This window comes from Giraffa tippelskirchi, chromosome 8 (genome assembly GCF_054371585.1).
Source record: "Giraffa tippelskirchi isolate mGirTip1 chromosome 8, T2T-mGirTip1v1.2.pri, whole genome shotgun sequence".
NCBI lineage: Eukaryota > Metazoa > Chordata > Mammalia > Artiodactyla > Giraffidae > Giraffa > Giraffa tippelskirchi.
This window is the reverse complement of record NC_137282.1, coordinates 67,873,305-67,886,384: the sequence shown is the minus strand read 5'-3', so window position 1 is coordinate 67,886,384 and position 13,080 is coordinate 67,873,305. Positions and strand designations below refer to the sequence as shown.

Genomic DNA, 13,080 nt, shown 5'->3' with positions numbered 1-13,080 from the left:
ATCACAGTGGCCAAGGAGGTGGAAGGCACCGATTGGCCAGGGCCAGGTCATGTGACCATACTCCCCAGGAAACTCAAATATTACCAAGATTCCCTAAGAAACCAATGAACAAAATTATCCAGTAAAGGCAAACCGTACTTTTTAATGAGGCCAAAGTCACAGAAAAAAAAAAAAAAAAAGCTTCACAATGAAGTGCTCAAGGAAGCTACAAAATAAACTTTCAAAAAAGTTTAGTAGTTTTTTTAATAGGGTGACGGAGAGCTATACCTATCCCATATATGTGAATTTAGTTTTAAACTAGATTTCCCTTGGCTATTTTATAAGACAAAAAAACCCACATCACCCCCTTTTACTCCCCCCCACACCCAAAAAGTGTTTTAATCTATTGAATTTTTGTGTCCTCAGTTGTGTCTGATTCACGGCAACTCACGATCTCTACACAGCCAGGCTCTTCCGTCCATGGAATTCAGGGCAATTTTTTCTGTCACAGTAAATGCCCACCCTGGGTGATCCAAACGGAAGGGCTCAGAGGCTCCTGAGAGACTAACTCCTTTCAGCTGAGCACAGAGCTGGCTCCTCACTGGGATGCCTGTGGCCTGGGGCTCCCAGAGGGGAGAGCAGCACTCGCCCCACCGTGTGGTCACTGCTGGAAGTGCAGGCTGCTCCTCACTCCCCCTTGACAGTGTCCCTGAGGGCAGAACAGTGTGAAGTTAATCAAGGTGGAAACGCAAACTCCAATGCAAGCAAACTTCCCTCAAGGTCTCCAATACCACTCAGGAACAGGGTATTGGAAACTGCAGGGGATGACATGAATGAAGATGGAGACTTGACACCTTACACCGAGTTCACTTCCAGTTATCCCTAGACAAACATTCCATGAAAACTTGTCACAAATCTAGAGGAACAATGAGCCGAAACCGGACACGTGCTTTGAGTCTTCACACACAAAACTAAAAGGCAGTCCACAAAAAAAACCAGGAGAATACAGTGGACTTTGCAAAATCAAAGATATCTACTGTGGGAAAGACCTCAGTACAAAAGCAAAAGACAGGTCACACATCGCGAGACGAATGAGTGGAAACACAAAGCTTATCAAGGATGTGTCTCCAAACAGACAAAGAACACCAACACAACAAGCCTGTGAAAACTAGGGAAAGGTCTGAAGGGACACCAGACTGAGGAAGACACACACAGAGTATCCCGGATGATGTCCAGCACTGAGGGCCTGAAGAATCAACAGTCTAGTTGTACCTCCTCAGGCCTGTGTGACCCTGGGTGAGGCCTCTGTTTCCCGGTGGCTCTGAGAGATGGACAGGGAGGAAGGGGAAGAGAAATCACTTGCATTTCTAATACTCACAGCAAAGTCTTCCAATGAGAAGGGAATTATCACCCCCACTGACAATGCCATTCACTGAAGTGATCCCCACGGGTCCATCTAACCCAGAAGGGAAGGAAGGACCTGTTCTCACAAAACGGCGAGAGATGGAAGAAGGAAGATCAAGCCCACACCAATCCCTGGAAAGAGAAGCTGTGCTCAGGGCTTGAAAGAATTCCTATTTGGAAAATGATATCCCAGCCCCACAAGGCAATCCACAGCTTCGATGCTATTCCTCCCAAAATGCCAATGCATTTTCGCACCCAACCAAGAATTGCAAAAGGGGTACGGAAACAGAAAAGAGCCTAAATTGTCAATACAATCCGACGAAAAAGCCCCGATACGGACATCCAAGGTTGTGTGAAAGGAAATTAGACGACCAAACTAGGATCCTCAGGAGAGTATCGGAGAAGGCAATGGCGACCCACTCCAGTACTCTTGCCTGGAAAATGCCCTGGACGGAGGAGCCTGGTAGGCTGCAGGCCATGGGGTCGCGCAGAGTCAGACACGACTGAAGTGACTTAGCCGCAGCAGCAGCAGCAGGAGCCGGACAGTATGCTATTGGGAATACAACAACACACACAGATCCAGATCGATGGAATAAAGTTGAGGGTCCAGACACAGACCCCAGCATCCATGCTCAACTCATCTCTGACACAGAAGGGGAGAATATCCAAATGGGAACAAGAAAGCCTCTTCAATACATGTCCATGGGAAAACCAGACAGCTACATCTGAAGAACGCTATTGGTTTTGATCTCAGACCACCTCAATATCGGGGAAAACCTCACCCTAAAGGCTGATGTCATGAGATAGCTAGAAAGAAGCGTAGGTCAAAGGCTCCTTAACATCAGAGTCTCCTTGCCATTTGCTGGGCGGAGGTAGAAATGGGTCTCTTCAAGTAAGGGAAAGAGGTACACGAAGTACACCAATGGGTTTCCATCCAATGGAACCTCTTCACAACAGAGAAGCTAAGCAAGCATTCACAAATGCAAAAGAGAGGAAACGGAACACGAGAGACTCCTTGCAAGTGGTGTATCTGAGAAGGGGTTCATATGGAAAGAGACGAAGAATGCACAGCACTCAGATTCCAAGAAACACCACCACCACCCTTGACCCTTCCCCCATGACCAACTCCGACCTAAAGCCTTTCTCTCCCTCTAACCTATCCCTAAAACATAACCCTCATCTAATCATATACATGTGCATTCCTAGCATCCATCCGTCCACACACGAGAGAGAAAGAGGAAGACACAGACTGAATTGAGAAAGGAAAAGAGAGGGACACAGCCAGAGAGAGACACGGAACCAAAGAGAGGAAAGGAGTCGATGGTCCAGACTTTTCATCAATCTGTCTCGAAGGTAGAAGCAATGACAGCGCCCATCCACCCCAGAAGGGGGAAAAGGACGGAAGGTTTGGAGAGGAAAAGACAAGAACGCAGGGAGCCATTAGAAGCTCAGCCACCCGCAGAAGCCGAGCTGGGACACTTGAACAGAATCTCAATGGAAACAGAGGACCAGAAAGTTGGCCACTCTTTTCTATAAGAGAGGGAGACCTTCGAGTCTTCCTTTCGGTCCTCCAACTTGGATGCGGGGTCTCAAAACAGTCAGGAGGGGGAGTGCCTTTTCCTGGGTACCACGGCACATCCAGGCCTCGTTCTGCCCCATTCTGTGCTGTGTCAGCCCAGGAAGGAATCTTTCTTTCTGAAGTCTCAGCGCACACGCTCCACGTGATATCGGCCCCAGGTGGAAAGGCATGGAGCTGCTCGTAGGCCGACAGACCTAGGAAGCAGATGGGAGAATGACCGCCACTCTGCAGATGGAGAGACTGGGGAAACCCTGAGGGGCATATGCTTGTCCAGGGCCACACCACTTATGAGAAGAAGGAGCCTGGTCTGAGAGCAGCGGGGCCCTCGGAGCTCAGGCCCTGGCTGCACCCAGGCCTCCCCAGGGCTGTCGGCTGGGCTGGGTGGGTGTCACTGTGCCTGCACATGGCTTAAGGGTGGTGGTCGAGCAGTCAGAAACCCAGGGATTCGCTTGGGAAGTTTTGGGGAAGGGACCTCAGCACGAACCCCAGGAAATGATGTCACCTGCCGGCAACAGAACCCAACAGAACCCGCAACCCGGGTATCCAGGCCTCGAGAGCGGAGAGGAGCCCCCAGCCAGATCACTTGCTGCCGAGATGTTCTGCTGTTTGCCCCTGCCCAGAGGCCGGGGCCTCAGGAGAGCTCACAGGCAGTGTGCGTGGGCACCCTGTCGACGTTGGCTCAGGGCACCCCCGAGACGCCTCTGGCCCTTTGCCCGGAGAAACAGAAAGGTAACACGGGGAGCCCCAGGCCGGGCCAGGCCACCTCTCCCATGCCACCCGGAAACACCGGGTCCTTTGCCTGTGTGTGTGGATGCGGGTTTCTCGGGGTGTGTCTCCCTCAAGGAAGCCCAGGTGGATGTGGGGTCAGAAGCCTGCGGACAAGTTGTGTCCACACCCCAGGGGAGAGCATGCTGGGCGGGATGGGGAGAGTGCGGGCAGGGCCGGCCGCCCAGGCTGACCTCACACCCTCAGGTGGGTCTCTTTCCTCCCGGGTGGGGATCTGAGCAGACACACGTCTCTGACCCTTCTGGGCAGAGAAGTTCGAGCAGGCCGAAGCAGCGGCTCCACTGGCCAGGCCCAGCTCGGAAAACTCCCAGCATGGCTGGCTGACGGTCACTGTCGTTGCAGAGCTTCCCACGTGATGAGGCCGAGGACGGGGACACCCCATCCAGCTCCCGGAGGGAGGGGTCGGAGCACCACCCCCCCGCCCGTGAGGCCCAGTGCAGGCTCCAGGTGAGCGTGCCCACGGAGGCATCAGCCCCACCGGGGGCGAAGCGGAGGCGGGGAAGGCCTGCTGCCGAGACACCGCCCAGGATACACCCGGCGGCCCAGTCTGAGGCTGCCACGGAGCTCAGCACACCCGGCTCCGACCCAGAGTCCCGAGAACCCCGGCCTCTGAGGCAGCAGGAGGACCTGGAGCCCAGCACGCCAGAGCACAGAGGTGAGGACGCTGGGGCTGGTGTACGGGAGTGTGTGCGGAGGGGGTGCTGAGCTACACAGGGACGAGTCCCCGAAAGCTGCTGCTGGGCCTGCAGCAAGCGCTGGCCTCACACCCCCCGCCCCCCATCTTGCACACTTCAGTCCCAAAAGACATCCGACCCTGGGTATTCTTTGGGAATCTCTTGGAAGCTTTCTGTCCCGGGATACGCACATGCCAAGGCTGGCCTGCGGGCAAACGATGCTTCTCCCACAGCTCTAGCACTGGCCTCCAACTGGAACCAGGCTCCACTTCCCAGACCTGTCCCTACAGAGGTGGTGGCTCCAGGTGCAGGACCCAGGGATCCACCGAGGGCAGATGGAGAACCGAGACTTGCCCTCGCAGAGACACCAGGCCAGCTGGGTACTGGCCAGCACACCGGGCAGATCGGATCTCCGTGCCTGCAGGACCCCCAGCCCCAGGCACTGATGTCCCACCCCCTCAGCCAGAACCTCCACCTCCACGTGCACCTCTACCTGCTCGGCCTTTGGCAGGAGAACCCGAGGCAGAGGAGGAGTCACCGCCTCGGCAGGGAGAGCCTGCCCTGGCTCCCGCGCAACACCCAGACGCCCACGATGACTCACCCACCCCTGCAGGGAGAACGAGCCCCCGCTCTGGACAGAGACCCAGAGCCCTTGCCGGAAACACCACGTCCAGGGGAGCGGTCGGCTCTGCAGCCTCCATCCCTGTCTGCTCACCGTGGACGCCGTCAACTCGGTCTGCCCCCAGGGGACATGGAGTTCCTTTCCCCCGAACTGCTTTGCATTTGGTTTGTTTCCACCTTTCTGGTGATGTTTTCTTTTTTGCGTGGTTTCCTGTATTTTTGTTGGTTAAGTTGGGATTAGTAAACTTTTTCATCATTGTTGCAATTTGGGAACACTGTTGTGTAACTCTGGTGATACTGTGTTACCATCACCACTTTGTAGTTTCAGACCCGTTCCATCTTTATGCCCCACCCCCCAACAAAGCCTGGATTCAAGGCAAGCACGCCCTGTTCATCCCTCTGCCCGATCCTGAACACAATTTCATCTTTTCCTTCTGCATTCCTTCCTATATTCTTGGTGTCCCCAATCAATGACTCTCAGTGAAATGACTGAAGGAGTTTTTTTCGGACGCTCCACCTACTGTAAGACTCCACTGGAGAGTTCTCATGTTTATGTCCTTTGAACTAGCCTTTGATAGCTGAAAGGACGTTGTACGTCCTTTCAAGATACCATGTGCCAAACGAAGCCCTTTTGGCAAATGCCATCATTATCTCCAGGCAGGCATTGCTGTTTGAAGGGTGCCATCTCAGCCAGAAGGCAGAGGCTGAGCTCCTCTTGTTGCACCAGCTCCCAAAAGAAGCCAAGAAAGGGAGCTGGAACAACAAACCACCCCAACGCCCAGGAAAGCGTTCTTCATGACAGAAGGCTAGAAAATGACCCAACATCCTTGTGGCCCAGAACCCCTCTAGAAATTCACTGTTCCATAAAAAAGAGAAACAGATGGGAAGTTCCAAGGAGAGGCAATGCCCATGGCCAGTGTATTTTAGAGACGGCCTGACCGCTCCGGGGAAGACACGCACTGACAGAACCCCTTGGGAAACAGCCGTGATAGTCCTCACTGTCGTAAGGGATTCCTCTGGGGACAACCTGCCCTGGGCACCACACGAGGGAGCAGACCGGCTTCTCTTCCTCTGCCCCCACACCATTCACTCATGAAGGCAGCTCAGGTGTTCTCATGCCCTGCCTGCCTGCCTGCCTGGCTCATCCGTGAGCTGTGACCACCTCCAGGACAGGACTCCACCTTCTGCTCTCTGTGTACCGTGAATCTGCACACAGTGGGCTTTCAGAACCTTAGGAGACTTGAGCCATTCCCACTCGAGCCAGAACCCTCCCCAGGAAGGAAAACAGCTGTGGAGTCCTTTTGGCCCCAGCACTGGTTCCGAAACCCTGGCGGCTCCTAGAGCCTCTACGGTGTGAAGAGGGAGGTCCCTTTTGACAGAGCTTTCCGGCCGTCAGATCTAAGCTGCTGTTTCACTGTCAGCTGTGTCTCTTCCGTTGCAGTGTTGCAGGTGGGCCACGCTGCTCCAAAGGAGCTCACAAGCTGAGTTTCAAGGGAGGTATTGAGAGGACAGGGATGGCTACAATGTGCTGCAAACTGAGTGAGGGTCCCCACAATCCTCAGCAAAGGTGTGTGGTGTGCAAGTGGGGAGTAGAGGGCCCCCAAGTTCCAAAGGAAGGGAGGTACTCGGGAGCTAAAGCCCTTGGCTGCTGTGGTAGCAGCTGCAGATGGCAGCTCGTCCACAGTGCACTTCGAATGAGGTCATATGAGCGGGACTCTGGAAATGGCTCCGAAATCCAGAGAAAGGGGTCAGGGTATGTGGGAATCCGGCGGGGGTGGGGGGTGGATGAAGGAAGGTGTCCTTCCTCTCTCCAGTGCAATTTGGTTTGGTGAGTCTCAAAGCTACCAGATGGCACTTCCCAAGTCAGGCCCCCGCAGGAATCAGGGTGGGCTGCATGCCTCGGCCCCTGCCACAGGGACAAGCCACACCAGTGGCCTCCCTGAGCTCCAATGGCCGGATCTGGGGGTTCTGTCTGGGTGCACACCTGCTTGTTCTGGCCAAGTTCCCCGCTTCTCTGAGCACCAGCTTCAACCTCTCGAATGAGGACATCGATTGCTACCTTGGCACGTTACTCTCTTCATCCTGTGAAGACTCATTAGGCTTATCCTACAATTACTAGCTGGCCCGAGGAGATATCTCCTGAATCCAGATTAAGCTGGAGTCTCCCAGGCTCATCTGGCATGTCTTCCCTGAAGTCTGCCAAAACCCACACCCTTGCGTTTCCAGGGACTCCCCTTAGCCAGCTGGGCAGAAAACCCAGCATGTTTCAAACAAGCTGACAGACAAGCGGGAGAGGACTCACGGGCAGACGGCTTCCCTCAGGTCTCGGGTGGAGCTCTGGGACCACAGCAGCAACAGGCCATCCCAGTCCCTGGGCTCAGCAGCGCCCTCATTCTCACGCCGGCGGCTCTGCCCTGAGGGGAGCAGGAAGGTCACCAACTGCCGCAGGCGGACCTCACGCCCCTCCCACTTATGGAGCCTGACCTCCCCCGGCCCCACCCCTTCCCCTACCCCAGCAGGACGAGAGCTCCTCTTCCCCTGGCTTCTAACGTGAGGCCCGGCCCTGGGCCCCGATTGGGCACTGCCCCAGTCCGGAGCCAATCACAGTGGCCAAGGAGGTGGAAGGCACCGATTGGCCAGGGCCAGGTCATGTGACCATACTCCCCAGGAAACTCAAATATTACCAAGATTCCCTAAGAAACCAATGAACAAAATTATCCAGTAAAGGCAAACCGTACTTTTTAATGAGGCCAAAGTCACAGAAAAAAAAAAAAAAAAAGCTTCACAATGAAGTGCTCAAGGAAGCTACAAAATAAACTTTCAAAAAAGTTTAGTAGTTTTTTTAATAGGGTGACGGAGAGCTATACCTATCCCATATATGTGAATTTAGTTTTAAACTAGATTTCCCTTGGCTATTTTATAAGACAAAAAAACCCACATCACCCCCTTTTACTCCCCCCCACACCCAAAAAGTGTTTTAATCTATTGAATTTTTGTGTCCTCAGTTGTGTCTGATTCACGGCAACTCACGATCTCTACACAGCCAGGCTCTTCCGTCCATGGAATTCAGGGCAATTTTTTCTGTCACAGTAAATGCCCACCCTGGGTGATCCAAACGGAAGGGCTCAGAGGCTCCTGAGAGACTAACTCCTTTCAGCTGAGCACAGAGCTGGCTCCTCACTGGGATGCCTGTGGCCTGGGGCTCCCAGAGGGGAGAGCAGCACTCGCCCCACCGTGTGGTCACTGCTGGAAGTGCAGGCTGCTCCTCACTCCCCCTTGACAGTGTCCCTGAGGGCAGAACAGTGTGAAGTTAATCAAGGTGGAAACGCAAACTCCAATGCAAGCAAACTTCCCTCAAGGTCTCCAATACCACTCAGGAACAGGGTATTGGAAACTGCAGGGGATGACATGAATGAAGATGGAGACTTGACACCTTACACCGAGTTCACTTCCAGTTATCCCTAGACAAACATTCCATGAAAACTTGTCACAAATCTAGAGGAACAATGAGCCGAAACCGGACACGTGCTTTGAGTCTTCACACACAAAACTAAAAGGCAGTCCACAAAAAAAACCAGGAGAATACAGTGGACTTTGCAAAATCAAAGATATCTACTGTGGGAAAGACCTCAGTACAAAAGCAAAAGACAGGTCACACATCGCGAGACGAATGAGTGGAAACACAAAGCTTATCAAGGATGTGTCTCCAAACAGACAAAGAACACCAACACAACAAGCCTGTGAAAACTAGGGAAAGGTCTGAAGGGACACCAGACTGAGGAAGACACACACAGAGTATCCCGGATGATGTCCAGCACTGAGGGCCTGAAGAATCAACAGTCTAGTTGTACCTCCTCAGGCCTGTGTGACCCTGGGTGAGGCCTCTGTTTCCCGGTGGCTCTGAGAGATGGACAGGGAGGAAGGGGAAGAGAAATCACTTGCATTTCTAATACTCACAGCAAAGTCTTCCAATGAGAAGGGAATTATCACCCCCACTGACAATGCCATTCACTGAAGTGATCCCCACGGGTCCATCTAACCCAGAAGGGAAGGAAGGACCTGTTCTCACAAAACGGCGAGAGATGGAAGAAGGAAGATCAAGCCCACACCAATCCCTGGAAAGAGAAGCTGTGCTCAGGGCTTGAAAGAATTCCTATTTGGAAAATGATATCCCAGCCCCACAAGGCAATCCACAGCTTCGATGCTATTCCTCCCAAAATGCCAATGCATTTTCGCACCCAACCAAGAATTGCAAAAGGGGTACGGAAACAGAAAAGAGCCTAAATTGTCAATACAATCCGACGAAAAAGCCCCGATACGGACATCCAAGGTTGTGTGAAAGGAAATTAGACGACCAAACTAGGATCCTCAGGAGAGTATCGGAGAAGGCAATGGCGACCCACTCCAGTACTCTTGCCTGGAAAATGCCCTGGACGGAGGAGCCTGGTAGGCTGCAGGCCATGGGGTCGCGCAGAGTCAGACACGACTGAAGTGACTTAGCCGCAGCAGCAGCAGCAGGAGCCGGACAGTATGCTATTGGGAATACAACAACACACACAGATCCAGATCGATGGAATAAAGTTGAGGGTCCAGACACAGACCCCAGCATCCATGCTCAACTCATCTCTGACACAGAAGGGGAGAATATCCAAATGGGAACAAGAAAGCCTCTTCAATACATGTCCATGGGAAAACCAGACAGCTACATCTGAAGAACGCTATTGGTTTTGATCTCAGACCACCTCAATATCGGGGAAAACCTCACCCTAAAGGCTGATGTCATGAGATAGCTAGAAAGAAGCGTAGGTCAAAGGCTCCTTAACATCAGAGTCTCCTTGCCATTTGCTGGGCGGAGGTAGAAATGGGTCTCTTCAAGTAAGGGAAAGAGGTACACGAAGTACACCAATGGGTTTCCATCCAATGGAACCTCTTCACAACAGAGAAGCTAAGCAAGCATTCACAAATGCAAAAGAGAGGAAACGGAACACGAGAGACTCCTTGCAAGTGGTGTATCTGAGAAGGGGTTCATATGGAAAGAGACGAAGAATGCACAGCACTCAGATTCCAAGAAACACCACCACCACCCTTGACCCTTCCCCCATGACCAACTCCGACCTAAAGCCTTTCTCTCCCTCTAACCTATCCCTAAAACATAACCCTCATCTAATCATATACATGTGCATTCCTAGCATCCATCCGTCCACACACGAGAGAGAAAGAGGAAGACACAGACTGAATTGAGAAAGGAAAAGAGAGGGACACAGCCAGAGAGAGACACGGAACCAAAGAGAGGAAAGGAGTCGATGGTCCAGACTTTTCATCAATCTGTCTCGAAGGTAGAAGCAATGACAGCGCCCATCCACCCCAGAAGGGGGAAAAGGACGGAAGGTTTGGAGAGGAAAAGACAAGAACGCAGGGAGCCATTAGAAGCTCAGCCACCCGCAGAAGCCGAGCTGGGACACTTGAACAGAATCTCAATGGAAACAGAGGACCAGAAAGTTGGCCACTCTTTTCTATAAGAGAGGGAGACCTTCGAGTCTTCCTTTCGGTCCTCCAACTTGGATGCGGGGTCTCAAAACAGTCAGGAGGGGGAGTGCCTTTTCCTGGGTACCACGGCACATCCAGGCCTCGTTCTGCCCCATTCTGTGCTGTGTCAGCCCAGGAAGGAATCTTTCTTTCTGAAGTCTCAGCGCACACGCTCCACGTGATATCGGCCCCAGGTGGAAAGGCATGGAGCTGCTCGTAGGCCGACAGACCTAGGAAGCAGATGGGAGAATGACCGCCACTCTGCAGATGGAGAGACTGGGGAAACCCTGAGGGGCATATGCTTGTCCAGGGCCACACCACTTATGAGAAGAAGGAGCCTGGTCTGAGAGCAGCGGGGCCCTCGGAGCTCAGGCCCTGGCTGCACCCAGGCCTCCCCAGGGCTGTCGGCTGGGCTGGGTGGGTGTCACTGTGCCTGCACATGGCTTAAGGGTGGTGGTCGAGCAGTCAGAAACCCAGGGATTCGCTTGGGAAGTTTTGGGGAAGGGACCTCAGCACGAACCCCAGGAAATGATGTCACCTGCCGGCAACAGAACCCAACAGAACCCGCAACCCGGGTATCCAGGCCTCGAGAGCGGAGAGGAGCCCCCAGCCAGATCACTTGCTGCCGAGATGTTCTGCTGTTTGCCCCTGCCCAGAGGCCGGGGCCTCAGGAGAGCTCACAGGCAGTGTGCGTGGGCACCCTGTCGACGTTGGCTCAGGGCACCCCCGAGACGCCTCTGGCCCTTTGCCCGGAGAAACAGAAAGGTAACACGGGGAGCCCCAGGCCGGGCCAGGCCACCTCTCCCATGCCACCCGGAAACACCGGGTCCTTTGCCTGTGTGTGTGGATGCGGGTTTCTCGGGGTGTGTCTCCCTCAAGGAAGCCCAGGTGGATGTGGGGTCAGAAGCCTGCGGACAAGTTGTGTCCACACCCCAGGGGAGAGCATGCTGGGCGGGATGGGGAGAGTGCGGGCAGGGCCGGCCGCCCAGGCTGACCTCACACCCTCAGGTGGGTCTCTTTCCTCCCGGGTGGGGATCTGAGCAGACACACGTCTCTGACCCTTCTGGGCAGAGAAGTTCGAGCAGGCCGAAGCAGCGGCTCCACTGGCCAGGCCCAGCTCGGAAAACTCCCAGCATGGCTGGCTGACGGTCACTGTCGTTGCAGAGCTTCCCACGTGATGAGGCCGAGGACGGGGACACCCCATCCAGCTCCCGGAGGGAGGGGTCGGAGCACCACCCCCCCGCCCGTGAGGCCCAGTGCAGGCTCCAGGTGAGCGTGCCCACGGAGGCATCAGCCCCACCGGGGGCGAAGCGGAGGCGGGGAAGGCCTGCTGCCGAGACACCGCCCAGGATACACCCGGCGGCCCAGTCTGAGGCTGCCACGGAGCTCAGCACACCCGGCTCCGACCCAGAGTCCCGAGAACCCCGGCCTCTGAGGCAGCAGGAGGACCTGGAGCCCAGCACGCCAGAGCACAGAGGTGAGGACGCTGGGGCTGGTGTACGGGAGTGTGTGCGGAGGGGGTGCTGAGCTACACAGGGACGAGTCCCCGAAAGCTGCTGCTGGGCCTGCAGCAAGCGCTGGCCTCACACCCCCCGCCCCCCATCTTGCACACTTCAGTCCCAAAAGACATCCGACCCTGGGTATTCTTTGGGAATCTCTTGGAAGCTTTCTGTCCCGGGATACGCACATGCCAAGGCTGGCCTGCGGGCAAACGATGCTTCTCCCACAGCTCTAGCACTGGCCTCCAACTGGAACCAGGCTCCACTTCCCAGACCTGTCCCTACAGAGGTGGTGGCTCCAGGTGCAGGACCCAGGGATCCACCGAGGGCAGATGGAGAACCGAGACTTGCCCTCGCAGAGACACCAGGCCAGCTGGGTACTGGCCAGCACACCGGGCAGATCGGATCTCCGTGCCTGCAGGACCCCCAGCCCCAGGCACTGATGTCCCACCCCCTCAGCCAGAACCTCCACCTCCACGTGCACCTCTACCTGCTCGGCCTTTGGCAGGAGAACCCGAGGCAGAGGAGGAGTCACCGCCTCGGCAGGGAGAGCCTGCCCTGGCTCCCGCGCAACACCCAGACGCCCACGATGACTCACCCACCCCTGCAGGGAGAACGAGCCCCCGCTCTGGACAGAGACCCAGAGCCCTTGCCGGAAACACCACGTCCAGGGGAGCGGTCGGCTCTGCAGCCTCCATCCCTGTCTGCTCACCGTGGACGCCGTCAACTCGGTCTGCCCCCAGGGGACATGGAGTTCCTTTCCCCCGAACTGCTTTGCATTTGGTTTGTTTCCACCTTTCTGGTGATGTTTTCTTTTTTGCGTGGTTTCCTGTATTTTTGTTGGTTAAGTTGGGATTAGTAAACTTTTTCATCATTGTTGCAATTTGGGAACACTGTTGTGTAACTCTGGTGATACTGTGTTACCATCACCACTTTGTAGTTTCAGACCCGTTCCATCTTTATGCCCCACCCCCCAACAAAGCCTGGATTCAAGGCAAGCACGCCCTGTTCA

General features: G+C 54.7%; 3 protein-coding genes across 4 annotated transcripts in view; 2 read left to right on the top strand and 1 right to left on the bottom strand.

The window, feature by feature from the left end:
* LOC145517344 (uncharacterized) overlaps window positions 1-13,080 on the bottom strand; it is a 325,418-nt gene that overhangs the window by 254,603 nt on the left and 57,735 nt on the right. Inside the window, exons 4-8 of one of the 2 annotated variants that reach the window (XR_014061964.1) lie at window positions 10,574-10,799; window positions 8,074-8,331; window positions 7,346-7,457; window positions 7,028-7,125; window positions 5,932-6,524 (exon numbers count right to left, since the gene is read on the bottom strand). The gene's annotated coding sequence lies outside the window, so the exon portion shown is untranslated. Of the gene's footprint in view, window positions 6,525-7,027; window positions 7,126-7,345; window positions 7,458-8,073; window positions 8,332-10,573; window positions 10,800-13,080 lie in introns of those variants that run through there. The other variant, XR_014061972.1, reaches the window with a different exon arrangement.
* On the top strand, window positions 1,323-5,308 carry LOC145517176 (uncharacterized). Its single transcript, XM_081519440.1, has 3 exons — window positions 1,323-3,691; window positions 4,091-4,403; window positions 4,656-5,308. The coding sequence occupies exons 1-3, from the start codon at window positions 3,455-3,457 to the stop codon at window positions 5,282-5,284; spliced, it is 1,179 nt and encodes a 392-aa protein (XP_081375566.1). The 5' UTR covers window positions 1,323-3,454; the 3' UTR covers window positions 5,285-5,308.
* Window positions 11,142-12,951, top strand: LOC145517258 (uncharacterized). The gene is made up of 3 exons (XM_081519532.1): window positions 11,142-11,334; window positions 11,734-12,046; window positions 12,299-12,951. Exons 1-3 carry the CDS (start codon window positions 11,200-11,202, stop codon window positions 12,925-12,927), a joined length of 1,077 nt encoding a protein of 358 aa, XP_081375658.1. The 5' UTR covers window positions 11,142-11,199; the 3' UTR covers window positions 12,928-12,951.

Bases quoted from the DNA above. Each gene is read 5' to 3' on its own strand.
- LOC145517258 (XM_081519532.1), top strand. From the start codon at position 11,200: ATGTTCTGCTGTTTGCCCCTGCCCAGAGGCCGGGGCCTCAGGAGAGCT. The intron at 11,335-11,733 runs GTAACACGGGGA...CTGTCGTTGCAG, and splicing joins TTGCCCGGAGAAACAGAAAG to AGCTTCCCACGTGATGAGGC. The intron at 12,047-12,298 runs GTGAGGACGCTG...CTTCTCCCACAG, and splicing joins CAGCACGCCAGAGCACAGAG to CTCTAGCACTGGCCTCCAAC.
- LOC145517176 (XM_081519440.1), top strand. From the start codon at position 3,455: ATGATGTCACCTGCCGGCAACAGAACCCAACAGAACCCGCAACCCGGG. The intron at 3,692-4,090 runs GTAACACGGGGA...CTGTCGTTGCAG, and splicing joins TTGCCCGGAGAAACAGAAAG to AGCTTCCCACGTGATGAGGC. The intron at 4,404-4,655 runs GTGAGGACGCTG...CTTCTCCCACAG, and splicing joins CAGCACGCCAGAGCACAGAG to CTCTAGCACTGGCCTCCAAC.